The following is a 17,122-nucleotide window of genomic DNA, read 5'->3' as shown; positions in this document are numbered from 1 at the left end:
CTTTTATAAAATGTAATAGATAATGACATCCTATGAAAAAGAAAATGTAGTGGGGAGGGCTCTATAGCTCTAAGTGTTAGCATTTTTATCCAAGGTGTTATCTCCTCACAAAATTTCCTAATCTTGGGAAGTGCCACCATAAATGTAAAAATGACCCCTTCTGGTTGCATCCCCTCCAGCAGTTAATATCTGCGGACGGGTACATCTGCCCCAGGCGAGTCAGAGTTCGGTACCATCTAGTGAGAAATTTATATCTATTAAATCTTCTGCCCTGTTGTGTTAACTTTGGATAGTAAAACATTTTTTTTCTGCCAGTAAATACCTTATACAGCCCACTTCCTGTTTCTTGGCTGGTAAAAAGCCTAGGTTTTTGACATCATGCACAGCTCTCTCTCTCACTCTCCTGAGAGTTTGCCAGGGAGGGTGGGGGGGGGGGTGAGAACTAAGAGAGCCAATGAGAGCTTTAGAGCTAGAGGTGTGTGTCTGTGTAAATCAGCTGCCCGCAGTTAAAATGTTTGCAGTCAGACTTAGTGGATGGAGATTTCTGAAGTATATTTAGCAAGTATAGAATCACAGTATATACAAAATAATATGCACAGTGGTTGGAGTGAATCTTCAGGATGGCAAAGATGTTTTTATTACAAATTATGTGAGCAGACTGCAGTTCCTCTTTAAAGCATGCAGTTGCTGATTGATCCTTAGCTTCTGAGGAAGCCCACTGGGATGCAACGCATCAAGCAGGGCTGGTCTGTGATGTCAGCACGCTACTGGGATTAGTTTTTTGCAAAGCCGTCAGGTGAACTAAATGGTTGAAGTGATACCAGGCAGAGGAATGAATTCTCAAGTGCCATTACATGTGAAATTGCTATATGTGATGAATGCTGCATTATCAAGCAAAGAGATGTCTCTCTAAAAGGAGAATTCTGTGCATTGACTGACATTACACAAGGACAGTGTGATGGGGGCCTGGCAGTAATACCTATATGATGGCAAGCTTTTTTTTACCATCTATATATAGGGGTCAAATCCTAATGATGAGTGCATTTCTTTGCACATGTGTGGTGATCACAGGGTGGCTCTGAATGAAGAGCACTAAGAGCCGGTTCACACAGGGGCGGCACGACTTTGGGGACGACTCGGCCAGGCGACCTGAAGACGACTTCCAAGGCGATTTGCAAAATGACTTCTGTATAGAAGTCAATGCAAATAGCCCCCGAAGTCGTACAAGAACCTTTTTCTAAGTCGGAACGACTTGCGTCGCTCCTATTAGAACGGTTCTATTCACTAGAATGGGACGCGACTTGTCAGGCGGCTGCGTCGCCTGACGAGTCGCCCCAGTGTGAACCGGGTCTTAGGATGAATATTTATGAACGCTTTTATTTCTGTGGACAGAATGAACTTTCAAGAACTTCTAATCACATATTATTAGAGTACCTAAGTTTAAGACACTTTTGGGTGGAGTACAATTTAAAGTGTGTTTTTTTTTACAATAATTTTGGATCACGAATGTTAGAGATTTATTTGATGTAAATGCTTTTAGTTGAGAGAGTTATTAGTATTTTTATGCATTTAAATTCACATTTTGATTTCATCAAGTGGAGCACTACACTTTATTACATAAACTAACCTACCTTTGCTCTCAAAAATATATTTTCTCCTATTATTCTTGTACTTTCAAACCCATTCTCTCCAGGCCCAGTAGCAACACAGGTTGTGACCTAGAATTTTGATCATAAAATAAAACAATGCATTTTATTACACACTGTAAACTTTCAGCTTAAAAAAATATATAGATAGGCTTTATAAAAAATAAATGCATAGTTTGGATTTAAGGCAGTTATCATGTGGCTGTCATATTTTATGCAATGATCATATTGCTGATTAGTCACAACTGGAAATCATTTACCAAGGTAAGCTATTTTATGGCCATTTACACTTCAAAATTTTCATGCAGGTAAAAAAATCCTGATGCGTTCTGGTATCTAGAAAATGACAAAGTGCTTTAAAGTAGGCCTCAATTAACTGTGTGGTTGATTCATTATTGCTAAGAGAAAGGTAAAGACCCAAACTTGACAATAAAGAAGCAGAAAGATTCAGTGCATGCGCTCCTTGAAAAGTTGCAATTTTTTTTATTTCTTTTTTTTAATTAAACAACTCTAATGCTGAAGTGAATTTACTACTGTTGGGAATACATGTTGAAATGTGGGAAAATCCAAATAGAGCAAAGCAAACAATACAATAGGGGTTATTCATTGAATATCCGAGTGACCTTGTATTGTCTTTAAGTATATAAACCACTTCACACTATCTACTTAAAATAGTGCGCTTGTACTGCAGCTACCAACTGAAGTGCCCCATCAGCGCTTTATCATACATGTCAACAACATTGACAACGCAGTACCATGGTACCACAGTGGAATTTATTTAGGGATCCCCAAAGTCTACTATGACAAAATGCATTAGTAGGTGAGGCCACCTCTTGAAAGGAGTTTCCTTGAACAAACTGGGGGCAGGGTACAATGGGAGCTGGACCAGATGGGCAAGAAACACATACAGCAGCACAGGAGGATATCTGGTGAGGCTTCATATATGAGTGCAATTAGTCTACAAGTTTGTTTGTTTGTGTTTTGTCAGAGCTTAATTGAACACGCTGAAGTTAAAAGCTGATTGGCTACCATGCACAGCTGCACCAGATTTTACGCTCTCCAGTTTTAGTAAATCAGTAAAAGACCAGCCATTGCACCTCCTCAGGGTACAGTACAGTATTTGCCGGTGTATAAGGCGACTGGGCGTATAAGACGACCCCCTAATTTTCCAGCTAAAAATTTGGTTTTGGGATATACTCGCCGTATAAGACGACCCCCTTCCGACACACCTCACTGTGCTCATTGCATACCTCACTGTGCTCACTGCGTACCTCACTGTGCCCATTGCCTACCTCACTGTGCCGATCTCCAGATCTCCATGCCTTATCCCTGTATGCAGAGTCAGACAATTAAAAGAATGTTCATGATATCAGCCTACCGTATTTTTCAGCGTATAAGACAACCTTTTGTACTTAAAAATATCCTCCAAAAGTCGGGGGTCAACTTATACGCCGGTACCTGTAATGCAGAGTCAGTCAGATTGCGGGTGTCCATTGTACAAAAACCGCGCCTCCTCCTCGTCCTGTTCCTTGATAGGCGGAACACTCAGTTTCCCAGCAGAGCCTGTGTTTGGTGTTCTGCCTATCATGGAGGTCCTCTAGTCCGAACACAGGCTCTGCTGGGAAACTGAGTGTTCTGCCTATCACGGAACAGGACGAGGAGGAGGCGCGGTTTTTGTACAATGGACGCCCGCAATCTGACTGACTCTGCATTACAGGTACCGGCGTATAAGTTGACCTCCGACTTTTGGAGGATATTTTTAAGTACAAAAGGTTGTCTTATACGCTGAAAAATACGGTGGGCTGATATCATGAACATTCTTCTAATTGTAGCTTCACTACTCAACTCTGCATTCAGACATCAAAAAAAAATATCCTCTGACTTCAATAGCTGTTTTTGAGAGATGAGCTGTTTTATGTCTTGTATAGTATCTTCTAGTCTGCTCTTTCATGCTAACCCGGAGGCAGGGCTACATGTTTACTATTATTTATAAACCAAGTGTATTTCATATTCTATTTGACCTGGGGAATAGGGTAATGTAGAAAGCTTGTCCTAGAAAGCTTGTCACCTGTTGGTTTTTAATTTCATTGCGTTCATCAGGAACTCATCTCTAAATGTCTCTGCTCTATTTTTGTTCAACTGTTTTAGCTGTATTCTAAGTGAATACTCTAAACCTATCCTCCTGTGATGCCACTATAAGCAACAAACAGTCCAACTGAATATCTGTTTTAGAAAGTAATTATAAAAATATTAAGTCAGATTGAATTGTAAGTATGTAGGAGCGCAGGGCATGTACAGTAGTTTATAAGAAAACGTTTTATCATAGTGATCCTTAAACTTTTACTGTGCGAAATCCACTAAATGTGCAGCAAAGACTGAGCAATATTTCAAGTGTATTCCTAGTAGTGTAAGGTATCAAGGTCCATTAAACCCTGCCCCCAAACTCTGCAAAACTCAGTCTCCAAACTAAAAAATGTTGATAGATTACTTGCATTTTTTCCAAAATCAACTTATTTCAAGGCCTTGTAAATCAAGAAAATGAAAAAAGAAGAGAAAGAGGGCGCACCACCCTTTCAAGGCCTTGAAAATCAAGACAATAGAGTAAATTAGAGATCTGCAGGATCCTAAAAGAGAGAAGAGAAAAAAGTAAAGTCTAACTCACCCCGCCTTCTGGACAAGTACTGGTAGGGTTTTCACATGAAACACCTGTATTTATACAGTGAGGACCTTTGGTATTTGGTGTCACATCCCCATGATTTGTTGTTGCAAAAGCTGCAACAAAAGATCCCTAGAAAATACACAAAAATTCTCTAAGGATGACCAAATTTCACAGATAAAATATTTATAATAATTTTTGTAGAAATCTAAACATATATCTTAAGTTACCCCAAAACGATAGGAATACATATAAAATTACAAAAAAACGTGCCTTAACATTGTTTGATATTGGACTACATAAAAAAATATTTCTATATAACGCCAGTGTAGGACCGGTAAACCAACATTATGGCCCAGATTCACAAAGGAGTTACGACGGCGTATCTCCAGATACGCCGCCGTAACTCTGAGTGTGAGGCGTCGCATCTCTGCGCCTGATTCATAGAATCAGATACGCCTCACTGTTGCCTAGATACGAGCGACGTAAGTCTCCTACGCCGTCGTATCTTGGGGTGCATATTTACGCTGGCCGCTAGGTGGCGCTTCCGTTGATTTCCACGTCGAATATGCAAATGAGCTAGGTACGCCGATTCACGGACGTACGTGCGCCCGGCGTATCAAGATACGTCGTTTATGTAAGGCGTCGGACCGGCGTAAAGTTACCCCTCATAAAGCAGGGGTAAGTCATGTTAGGTATGGACGTCGGAAACGTCTGAATAGCGCCGTATTTGACGTCGATTACGTAAGTCGTCTGTGAATGGGGCTGGGCGTAGGTTACGTTCACCTTGCCTAAGCATTGAGCGGGCGTAATTTACTTTGAAAATTCAACGTGATACTGAGCATGCGCTGTTCGTAAAGCGCGTCATTTACGTGGGGTCACAAATCATTTACATACAACACGCCCCCTACCAGCCTAGTTTGAATTAGGCGGGCTTACGCCGGCCCATTTACACTACGCCGCCGTAACTTAGAGCGCAAGTTGTTCCTGAATACGGGACCTGCCGCTCTAAGTTACGGCGGCGTAGTGTATCTGAGATACGCTACGCCCGCCTAAAGATAGGCGCTTCTTTGAGAATCTGGCCCTATATTTTTTTATGGAATTTGAATGGAAATTTCTATTTTAAAGCAAACATAGGTAAGTCAGTGATAAAAATGAGCTGGTAAAATATGGTCTCCTGTGCAATCCAAAAGCCCCTAAAGTTTGTTATTCAACATGCGCAATGTCAACATGGGAAGCATGTACTGCCCCTTTTGACATATAGGCTTGTGACAGATAGGAGTAGAGAGCTCTCATAGCTCCGAAGTGAGGTTCTTGTTTCGTACCTATGTTTGGGGTCTTCCAAGGAAAACACCAACTGAAGGTACCTTGGGGTGTTTACTTTTACTGAGTACCGGTAATTCATTTTATAGTGACTTAAGCTCTGTTATATTACATATATCTGCCTATAACAGAAACAATTGTCTGCTAAATGCCAGTCTCTAATGTGACAGCTTCCCACATCAAATGTTCTTTTAATAATGCTGTCTTTCACATGACACAGACAAGACTCTCAAGGAGCAATCTCTCTCTCTAACAGGGCAGAATCACACATAACAGCCTCTACAGAATGGTCTACTAACAGGGCTGCCTACTACAGTAGTAGCAGCATTTGACATCAAATTCTTTCTATAGCATGGCAATCTCTTATGAGAACCTCCCCACGCCCCCTTCCCCCATAAACATTGATATAGGTCTAATTTCACTGCAAAACCCTCCCCACTTCCAGAATTTATCTATACTCAAGGAGCTCACCCTAGTCCACATATACAGTAGGTGTTGGGAGCTTGATAACCATCCCTTTTCCTCAATAATGAGCTCAAACCTCATCAACAGACTGATGAGCAGCTGGAACTTCTCCCACTACTAAAGGCTAAAAAGCTATCATTCTAAAAAATGTACTCAATACTCAAAATGTACTCAATACACAAAACAGACCTCTTGCACACTGGACATTTGTACAGCTGCTACACATATTTTTTACTAGTTTTCTATCACCCTATAAATTGGGTTACTTTTGCAGGTAATGATCTAAGTCAGGGATATGCAATCAGTGGACCTCCAGCTGTTGCAAAACTACAAGTCCCATCTTGCTTCTGCCTTTGGTAGTCATGCTTGTGGCTGTCAGAGTCTTGCTGTGCCTCATGGGACTTGTAGTTCTGAAACAGCTGGAGGTCCACTAATTGCATATCCATGATCTAAGAGAATCTTAAGACCAGCTCTGGAAGATAGAAAAAATCTACCCTTGCAAACGTGCCCTCCATACTGCAAGGGTTAAACATTTGTTATGTCTAGGGAGGGAGAAGAGGAACAGGCAAGATTACTTACCCTAACCCTGCTCTGGCCAGCTCTTTTACTGCCCTCTTCTCCCCCAAGCTCCAGTTTGTGGATGGTCCCTCGCACAATACAAGGCTACTAATCCTGCAATGTATATGGTAGAAGTGAGTGCGACAGTGGTCTTGAGTGGCTTAGAGAGAAGGCTTTGTGAGTTCAGTCGCACTGATGGAGGGACCCTGCTGGAATGTGGAAAAAGTATTTGTCCTTATTCTGGCACCTCTAGACTGTAAAACTGGCCATTGATGGATTGCATTTTGGTCCAGTTCAGCAGGGATTCGATCCATCTATGGGCAGGGTGATTGTACTCAAGTCGATCCATCAACTTGAGTACCAGCAGCAAGTTGGATTTTTAGCATGCGATAATTGCTAGCGGCTGTAGCCATTAGCAGTAATCACTGTATTCTCCCCGCAGGGACAGCTCCCCACACCCCCCACTGGGAGAACACAATAGCTCTGCAGAAGGGATTCCCTCCATTAATGGAATTGAGACATTTTATTTTCTGCATTTTCTATAGTTGCAGGAAAGAATATTGCACAATCTATGGTCATACCCGATTTTGCATTTTCTGTTACTGTGAAGTTAACTTTTATCATTTTAGACTAAAGAAGGCTTAGCACTATCTCTCAATCGGTAGGCATACTAGAGATAAAGTTAGTTCTGTGTAAAGCCAGGTACACACGGGCCATAAATCAGCCAAAAACAGACAGTTTGGCAGGAACTGGCTGACTTTCGACCCGTTTGTACCGCTCTCTGTCCAACAGAAGCTGGTCTCACAAACGTGTCTGTTGAATGGGCATGCTGGAAAACCAGCATCCGATCGGCATTCAATCAACACTTGCAGCCAATAGCTGCGCTGCTATCAATCTATCCAATCAACTCTGAGACTCCATGGAGAAGAGGATACTGGGGGACGCGCAGAGCAGGTGAACGGGCTCAGGTAAGTAAAGCGGGGGGCTGGGGGGCCCGTGACCGCCATGTGTTTTTTCACCTTAATGCATAAGATCCATTAAGGTGAAAAACACGAACCTTTACAACCCCTTTAAAATCTGTTTTCTCTCACTTACTGTATCTTCAGCTTTGATATGCTCAAAGTTTGGTAGATTGGCAGTGTCATGCTCATTTTCTAAAAGGCATGGTGTCAATTTCTTATATATCTGGAATTATACAAGACAAATAATGCTCCTATATCATATACACTATATTACGAAAGGTATTGGGACACCTGCCTTTACACGCACTTGAACGGTAATTACATCACAGTCTTAGTCTGTAGGGTTCCATATTGAGTTGGCCCAACCTTTGCAGCTATAACAGCTTCAACTCATCTAAGAAGGCCGACCACAAGGTTTAGGAGTGTGTCTATAGGAATGTTTGACCATTCTTCCAGAAGAGCATTTGTGAGGTCAGGCGCTGATGTTGAACAAGAAGGCCTGGCTCCGCTCTAATCACTCCAAAGGTGTTCTATCGGGGTGCCGGCCAGTCAAGTTCCTCCACCCCAAACTTGCTAATCTATGTCTTTATGACCCTTGCTTTGTGCACTGGCCCAAATCATTTGGTGGAGGAGGGATATTGGTGTGGGTTTGTTTTTCAGATGTTAAGCCTGGTCCCTTAGGTCCAATGAAGGGAACACTTAAGGCACTTAAGGTGTCAGCATACCAAGACATTTTGGACAATTTCATGCTCCTAACTTTGTGAGAACAGTTTGGGGATGGTCCCTTTCTGTTCCAACATGACTGCGCACCAGTGCACAAAGCAAGGTCCATAAAGACATGGATGAGCGAGTTTGGGGTGGAGGAATTTTATTGGCCTGCACAGAGTCCCAGTCTTAACCTGATAGAACACCTTTGGGATGAATTCGAGTCAAGACTGCGAGCCAGGCCTTCTCGTCCACATCAGTGTCTGACCTCACAAATGCACTTCTGGAAGACTGGTCAAACATTCCCATAGAACCAGAGTTGAAGCTGTTATAGCTGCAAAGGGTGGGCCAACTCAATATTGAACCCTATGGACTAAGACTTGGATGCCATTGAAGTTCATGTGCATGTAAAGGCTGGCATCCTAGTACTTTTGGTAATATGGTGTATCAACGTTACCAGCCTGATTATAAAAATGTAATTCAAAGTGCAAAATAAGTCTAACTAGTCTTGAAAATGTACCCTCCCCCTCCTCCTACCCATCTTGCCTAACATATATAAAATAGATATGTGTACATAGCTAAAATAACTAAAATGCCAAATAACGCACAGCAACGTATGGATAATAATGATTAAATCCAAATAATGTTTCACTCCTTGTTTCCAATACCTTCAAAAACATCTACATTGAGATGAATGAGGTGGAAATAGTGAAAATTAATAATCCAGAAAAATAGACTAAAAATAATAATTAATAGTCAACACATTAGTATCAATCTAATAGTGTCATAAAACAGTGATAACTTGACAGTGATAAATCCGTATGGAAGGACCAAAAAAAACACACAGTGTAAAATCTGAGTGATAAATAATGTTAAGAATAAACATCAATGTTTGTGAATAAATAATCTTCAGAATAAAAAATATTATATATATAAAAAAATATAATAAGATATAAGCAAAAAATGTTGAATAAAAAAGATTGATGAAAAAATGTGATAAATAATTTCAAGTTAATTAAAGTGTTTCAAGTCAACCTCCAAAAGTAGTGGAAAGTTCCAAAAGAAAGGTGCAAGAAAAACTTATAATAAGGTGCCAGTCCAAACTCTTCAAAAAAAATGTGTAAATAATAATTAAATAAGTGCTGCCATCCACCGCACGAAATTCCAGTGTAGTTTGTGCAGACTCGTGAAGATAATTCCAGCCTCTCACCTCAAAACAGGTTAAACCAGCCTGTTAGATGTATTGAAGGATTCCAGCAATCTAGACTCTATGGTTCACTCCAAAACGTCCACCAAGGGTAAAGCTCAAGACCACTCACATGAAAGTAAATGTAAACTCCATAGTGTAATAAGTTCAACACAATTTTAATAGTGGTTAAAACAAGGTATTACACTCACATTTACCAGGAAGTAAAAACAGCATGCAGCGAATGTTTGTATGTAAAGAAGTAGATCTCCGCTCTCGGCCGCGAGCGGAGATGACGTCACTTTAATTAACTTGAAATTATTTATCACATTTTTTCATCAATCTTTTTTATTCAACATTTTTTGCTTATATCTTATTATATTTTTTTATATATATAATATTTTTTATTCTGAAGATTATTTATTCACAAACATTGATGTTTATTCTTAACATTATTTATCACTCAGATTTTACACTGTGTGTTTTTTTTGGTCCTTCCATACGGATTTATCACGGTCAAGTTATCACTGTTTTATGACACTATTAGATTGATACTAATGTGTTGACTATTAATTATTATTTTTAGTCTATTTTTCTGGATTATTAATTTTCACTATTTCCACCTCATTCATCTCAATGTAGATGTTTTTGAAGGTATTGGAAACAAGGAGTGAAACATTATTTGGATTCAATCATTATTATCCATACGTTGCTGTGCGTTATTTGGCATTTTAGTTATTTTAGCTATTCTTGGCAAGCGCCTCTATTTACCCCCAATTTACATATGTCTTCTGGTGCGTGAGCACTATTTCAGTAGTGGCTGCTGCTTTTAGATTTTAGTTGATATTTTAATTATTTACATTTAGGCTGGTTTTGCGCATTGGTTCCCCCCATACACATATGTGTACATACCTATTTTTAATCAGCTCGATTTACGTGATCCGGCTTGTTTACATGACCCTGCAGTTCTGACTCCCCTGTGTCAATGAACAGCTGCTGCAGGGGAGAAGAGAGAGCGCTGACAAAAGCTGGGCCATGGGTGACGATACGGCTTCCAGAATTCACAGCCGTTTTCCAGCACTCCCTGAGCCAGAACTGCAGGATCACATGACAGGACTGGAACAAATTAATAATAATAGGTAAGTACAGGTTAGGCTGAATAGGTAGGAGGAGAGGTGAAGGGATATTTTTAAGACAAGTTAGACTTAGGTGTTTCTTCTACTTTAATTATACAGGTTTTTTTTTTCTTTTATTAAGAAGTACCATAATGCAAACACTCAAATACATTACTGTATTGTTTCTCTACAATGTGATTGTTCTGTCAATCAGTGCTACAATTATCTATTTGCCATTCAGTCCAACACCAACCTCTCCAGGCAGAAACCCTTTATTCTTTTCCATCTCAAACAAGTAAGACGCGTAGCCCAAGTTGTCACTGCTGATCAAGTGGTTAGTGTTTGGCATACTAACGGCATGCACAGCAAACCAGCTGGAAGCAACAGGGGAAATTCATGTTAGTGAGATCAATATGCAGTGTTTTCTGATGGAATAGAGATGGGCTTTAGTGATTTAAAGTCTATAAAAATGTCTTCATAAAAAAGATTTGATAAGCTTAGTAGTACTGACTTTAATAACTGTGCTATGGGTTACATAAATACAATATGACCCAGGGCAACTATCCGACAGTGTGACAGACATATGCTGCCTATATGCAATCAAACCTTTTGGAAGTTGAGATAAGGGTGACATTTGTTGCTCCTGCAGTCTATTTCAGCAGGAATCCACAGGAGGTGTTTAGAGGAAGCAAAAACCCTGGTAGAACTAATGCCTTGTACACACGACCGGTTTCCACAACGAGAAAACTGCCATTTTTTATATTGGTCGTGAAAACCGGTCATGTGTATGCTCCTTAGCAGTTTTCTCGATGAAAAAACAGCCCTCAAAAAATTAAAACCAGCTCTTTTTTCTCATCGTGTTTCCCGTCAGTCCTTTTCTCGTTGCGAAAAACGGTCGTGTGTATGTTTTACCGAGAGGAAAAAAAACGTGTATGCTCAGAAGTAAGTATGCAGCCCAAAAGCTACCCAAAGGGTGGCGCCATTTGAAAGGATGTACGTGTTGTACGTCACCGCACTTTGGTCGGATGTTTTTTTGCATGAACATTAGTATGCAAGTCAGGCTGGAGAGGAATCTGATTGGGAAAAACGCAGATTTTTTTCCTGCCGAGAAAAATGGTTGTGTGTACGAGGCATAAGAGTTCCAAAAGGAATGAAGAGACCACCACCAGCACCTGATCACACTGCCTATTACCATCTCCTGAGCAGATCTGCTTTGTGAATAATCTGCCTCTAAGGCCCAGTACACACGGACGGACAGTCCGCTGAAAATAGTCTGCCGGACCGTTTTCAGTGGACATGTCCGCCCGGAGATTTCTGTCTGATGGTTGTACACACCATCAGACAGAAATCCGCGCGTAAACAATACGTGGGGACGTGGCCGCGCAGTCGCCGCGGCGACGTGGGCGGCCTTGAAGTTCAAAGCTTCCATGCATGCGTCGAATCAGTACGATGCATGCGAGGGATGGCGACCGATCGGACGTGTCCGGTGAGTCTGTACAGACTACCGAACACGTCCGACGGGCAGGTTTCCAGCAGACAGATTTCTTAGCATGCTAAGAAATTTGTGTCCGCTGGAAAAAGCACACTCGGCCGGGAATCCGAACCGGTCGGCTGTACACACGACCGGATCTGTCCGCTGAAACTGTCCGTCGGACAAATATCAGCGGACAGATCCGGTCGTGTGTACGGGGTCTCAGACTCACGAATGTTTCCTCCACGGACTCATCAATACCATAAAGAGACAAAAGAAACACTTCTCTTGGTGTAAAACAAACCAACCCAGTTTATTAGTTAAAAATCATATGTCTACAAACAGCAAGATGGCCGCCACATCCAGATGCGCGAGGACGTCACACGTCTCTTACGCCACCCTACGCGTTTCATCATCAAATTACAACATCACGGGCGTGGTTTGACGACCGACATCGCACTATATATATACAGGACCGAAAACCATCCCCACATTACAGGCATAACCCCTCCAGTGGCAGAATGGTACGTGGATAAATCTGCAAAAAATAATAAACTGGGTTGGGATTTCTACACTATGAGAAGTGTTTCTTTTGTCCCTTTATGGTATTGATGAGTCTATAGAGGAGACGTTCAGGAGTCCTAGAGGCGGATTATTCACACTTCAGATCTGCTTAGGAGTGCTATTTATTGTGTTTTTGCCTTGTTATGAGGTTCTATTGTGGATGGTAAGAGGCAGTGTAACTGGGTGCTGGTGGTGGTCTCTTCATCCCTTTTGGAGCACTTCGTTCTACCACAGTGTTATTGCTTCCTCTAAACACCTCCTGTGGATTACTGCTGAAATGGACTCTCAATTTAATGATTGATTAATAATTGGATGTGAGCACTTAAGTTTAGAGCTGCACCTTGATTACCTTTATAGCAAAAAAAATGTACTTTGTTATCTCAGATAAAATACCACGAAAAAACATAACATTTGGATGTGTACCCTGTATATAAAAAGATATACACTATATAATATAGTATTGACAAATATATATTTTATCTAAATCCCAGAAAATTATTCATATTTGTATTGTTGTGCAAACCACTAAGCATAGCTTCATAATCAAGTGTGGACATTTTCTAATCTGTATACAGTGTATTGTAGTTTTTATTTTTTGCGCTATAAACAAAAATAGAGAGACAATTTTGAAAAAAATATATATTTTTTACTTTTTGCTATAATAAATATCCCCCAAAAATATATTAAAAAAAAGATTTTCCTCAGTTTAGGCCGATACATATTCTTCTACATATTTTTCGTAAAAAAAATCGCAATAAGCGTTTATTGATTGGTTTGCGCAAAAATTATAGCGTCTACAAAATAGGGGATAGTTTTATGGCATTTTTATTAATATTTTTTTTTACTAGTAATGGCGGCGATCAGTGATTTTTATCGGTACTGCGACCTTATGGCGGACACTTCGGACACTTTTGACACATTTTTGGGACCATTGGCATTTTTATAGCGATCAGTGCTATAAAAATGCATTGATTACTGTAAAAATTCCACTGGCAGGGAAGGGGTTAACACTAGGGGGTGAGGAAGGGTTTAATGATGTTCCCTCATTGTGTTCTAACTGAAGGGGGGGGACTGACTAGGGGAAATGACAGATCACTGTTTATACATTGTATGAACAGACGATCAGTAATTTCTCCCCCATCTCTCCCACACACAGCTCCTGGTTCTTGCTCTGTAACGAGCGATCGCGAGTGCCCGGCGGCTGTATACCCTGTTTGGAGAATTTTACCTACTAGGCTTTTGGTAAGGCTGTTGTTACCTGTTGGTAAAATGAATACCCTGCACGCAGCCGCTGACGTCAGTGGCGCATGCACTCTGAAGGTCCAGCAGATCATGCCGGAACTTCAGAGCTCCTTGCTGGAACAGAGGACTGAGTGACACCATGGCGGCTCCGGCCACTCACAGCACCGGAGCCCATGAACCCAGAAGAAATGCAGATGGAACATGTCAGCTCCCTCATTGGTGACCGGGCGCGCTGCAGGGGCTTTGCTCTAAGGTAAGTATTTCATAATGCGCTAGTATGCGATGCATACTAGCACATTATGCTATTGTCTTTATGTTGTTGATATAGGATATGAGCGCCCTGGATAACCTCTATCACCACTGCACCAATACAAATTAACTTAATAAAATAAATGCTATTGTCTTGCAGGGTTTTTTTTTTTTTTTTGCGAATTACTACCACTTTAAGAAATGTATGAAAAAAAGTTTAGAACAAGTAAATATGATATACTTTCCTATCTATATATTATTTACGTATTATCTACATCAGTGGTCTTCAAACTGCGGCCCACGGGCCGGATGCGGCCCTTTGCTTGCCTTTATCTGGCCCTCAGGGCAGTTTTCCTCTCACTGATACAAGACACTATTTTGCCCACTGACACCAACAATAAAGCACTATTTCTCCCACTGACACCAATGATGGGGTGTCATTCCTCCCACTACTATTGATGGGGCACTATTACCCCCACTGACACCAACATTGGGGTAGTATTCCTCCTACTACCTTAATGGGGCACCATTACTCCTACTAACACAAATGATGGAGTACCATTTCTCCCACTGACACCAACCATTGGGCATTATTCCTCCCACTGACACCAATGTCCAGCCCCCCTAAAGTCTGAAGAACAGTAAACTGGCCCTTTGTTTAGAAAGTTTGGAGACTCCTGATCTACATAATAGGTATTATGTCTGATTCATTTTTGGGTTGAGACATGCAATTTACATTTGGAGTGTAGGGAAAGTGAATGTACAAATGGTCTATGCAAATAGAGCAAAAAAATAATGTTCTTGTAGCATGTGCAAGTTAAAGTCAAAAACACATTTGGCCACCAGATGGTGCTGAACCACATATGAAACACCTATGATACTTAGCACCATCTAGTGGCCAAATTGGTGTTTTCTATTTTAAATCAATGAAAAATATTCAACCATCACAGGAATTAACCTAATATAATTCTTGTTTGCCCCATTTGCACAGAGCAAATGTACATTTACTTTTAGTAGTTTCATTTTTAGTACAGCCCTAGGCATTTTTTTCAAATCCTGATCATTTTGCTTAAAAAAAACTCCCTTTAATTCCAATACCACAGACTGTTTTTACAGAGAGAGAGAGTTAGTTTGATACATACAAAGTTAAGGAACCATGCAATTTCTTCAGTTTATATTAGTTGAAACAACAACAAATGGCTGTTGGTCATTTACAGTTGGTTGCTACAGTTTGCACATTGGCCTGGATACGGTTATTGCAACAAACAGCATTTCTTCAGACAACTCTCAAATGAAATCTGTGAGGAGAGAATTATAGGATCTGCCAACGCTGGAACTGTCATCCTAAGCCCCAAAACCTAATATACACAAGCTTGATCAAGGTCAGTGACACACAAAGAACTGGAGAAAGGAACAGACAGCCACAGATTTGGCACATTTCGAAATGAGTCACATATTATTTATACAGGTTCTGTGGCTGATTAAGATGGCAAACTCACATAGTGCCTTATCTGCACTAAATTAGACATAGAACCTGTAATTAATATGTGTTCGGTTTTCAATGGATGAGGCGACAACCCTAGTCAGGAATGGTGACTCCCATATTTCAATCCTGATAGGTTTATTTGAAAATGTATATGCCTGTTGCTCACATCATACATGGGTTTTTGCATAGTTGCATACATTTATTCTGCGTTTACTAAAATAGGTTGAAGCCATTCACCTAACGAGCCCAACATCATTTCCGTTCATGTCCACCATCTTTAATATAGTCATGTCGTCGTCTGTGTTTGTTGGGTACCTGCATACAGAGGTATATTTTGTAATTTTGTCCACTGTAAGATGCACATTGAGTCAGAAGTTCACAAAAGTCAACACTAGAAATATTGTATTTCACTTTGCACTAAATAGTATGACATGAATCAGCAGAACAGTGCTAAGTAATGTTTGCTAAGCCGGCCATATATATGCAGTCCCACAGTTTCCCCCCATCTAACAAGTGACCACACTCCCGTTTAGGGAGTTTATGATGGAAAAAGTGGTTATTCTGGTTATCGGTAACCTGATTGGCTGAAGCATCACCAAGGCGGGAGAAGACATCGAGGGATGTCAAAGGATTAAGGTAAGTGCATTTTACAGGGCACAGCGGTGACAATGGGCACAGAGGCAACAAAGGGCACAGTGGCATCAATGGGGCACAGTAGTGACAATGGGCACAGTGGCAACAGTTAAAGGGCACAGTGGCAACAATGGGCACAGTAGCGACAATGGGCACAGTAGTGACAATGGGCACAGTGGCGACAATTAAAGGGCACAGTGATGACAATTGGCACAGTGGCGACAATTGAGGGGCATAGTGGTGACAATTGGCACAGTGGCGACAATTGAGGGGCACAGTGGCTGCGTTTGATGGCATGGCACAGTGGTGACAATTGATGGCACAGTGGCTGTATTTGATGGCATGGCACAGTGACTGCGTTTGATGGCATGGCACAGTGACTGCGTTTGGCATGGCACAGCGACTGCGTTTGATGGCATGGCACAGTGGTGACAATTGATGGCACAGTGGCTGCGTTTGATGGCATGGCACAGTGGTGACAATTTATGCCACAGTGGCTGCGTTTGATGGCATGGCACAGTGACTGCATTTGATGGGCACAGTGAGGCTGCAATTTTTTTTTTTTTTTTTTTTACGTTTGTGCCCCCCCAAAGATTTCGAGCACCAGCCGCCACTGGCAGCAGGAAAAATTTCACCATCCACTCAGAATGTGTGGATGGGGGAATCGGTTACATTTTTTTTCCTACAGCCTGCTGTCTGAATGAAAACAACTGAGCCATGTATGGCCAGTTCCCTGCCCTGTTTTGTGCTGCAGTACAGTGGTGCCCCCCCACCTATTTGTACAGCATTTAGTTACAAAACCAAATATACAAATTTTCTACTTTAGTTTTGCATTCAGAATAGTCAATGCTAACCTACTAT

At 41.1% G+C, this 17,122-nt stretch overlaps 1 protein-coding gene across 1 annotated transcript in view; it reads right to left on the bottom strand.

Annotated features, from left to right (window-relative positions):
• Positions 1 to 17,122, bottom strand: part of ASAH2 (N-acylsphingosine amidohydrolase 2) — an 83,856-nt gene that overhangs the window by 31,010 nt on the left and 35,724 nt on the right. The window contains exons 7-10 of the mRNA XM_040362061.1: positions 15,866 to 15,943; positions 10,870 to 10,990; positions 4,309 to 4,434; positions 1,632 to 1,718 (exon numbers count right to left, since the gene is read on the bottom strand). Coding sequence (XP_040217995.1) covers positions 1,632 to 1,718; positions 4,309 to 4,434; positions 10,870 to 10,990; positions 15,866 to 15,943 — 412 coding nt within the window. The remainder of the gene's footprint in view (positions 1 to 1,631; positions 1,719 to 4,308; positions 4,435 to 10,869; positions 10,991 to 15,865; positions 15,944 to 17,122) is intronic.

Source organism: Rana temporaria, chromosome 8, assembly GCF_905171775.1.
Source record: "Rana temporaria chromosome 8, aRanTem1.1, whole genome shotgun sequence".
Lineage (NCBI taxonomy): Eukaryota > Metazoa > Chordata > Amphibia > Anura > Ranidae > Rana > Rana temporaria.
This window is presented reverse-complemented; position numbering and strand designations above follow the sequence as displayed.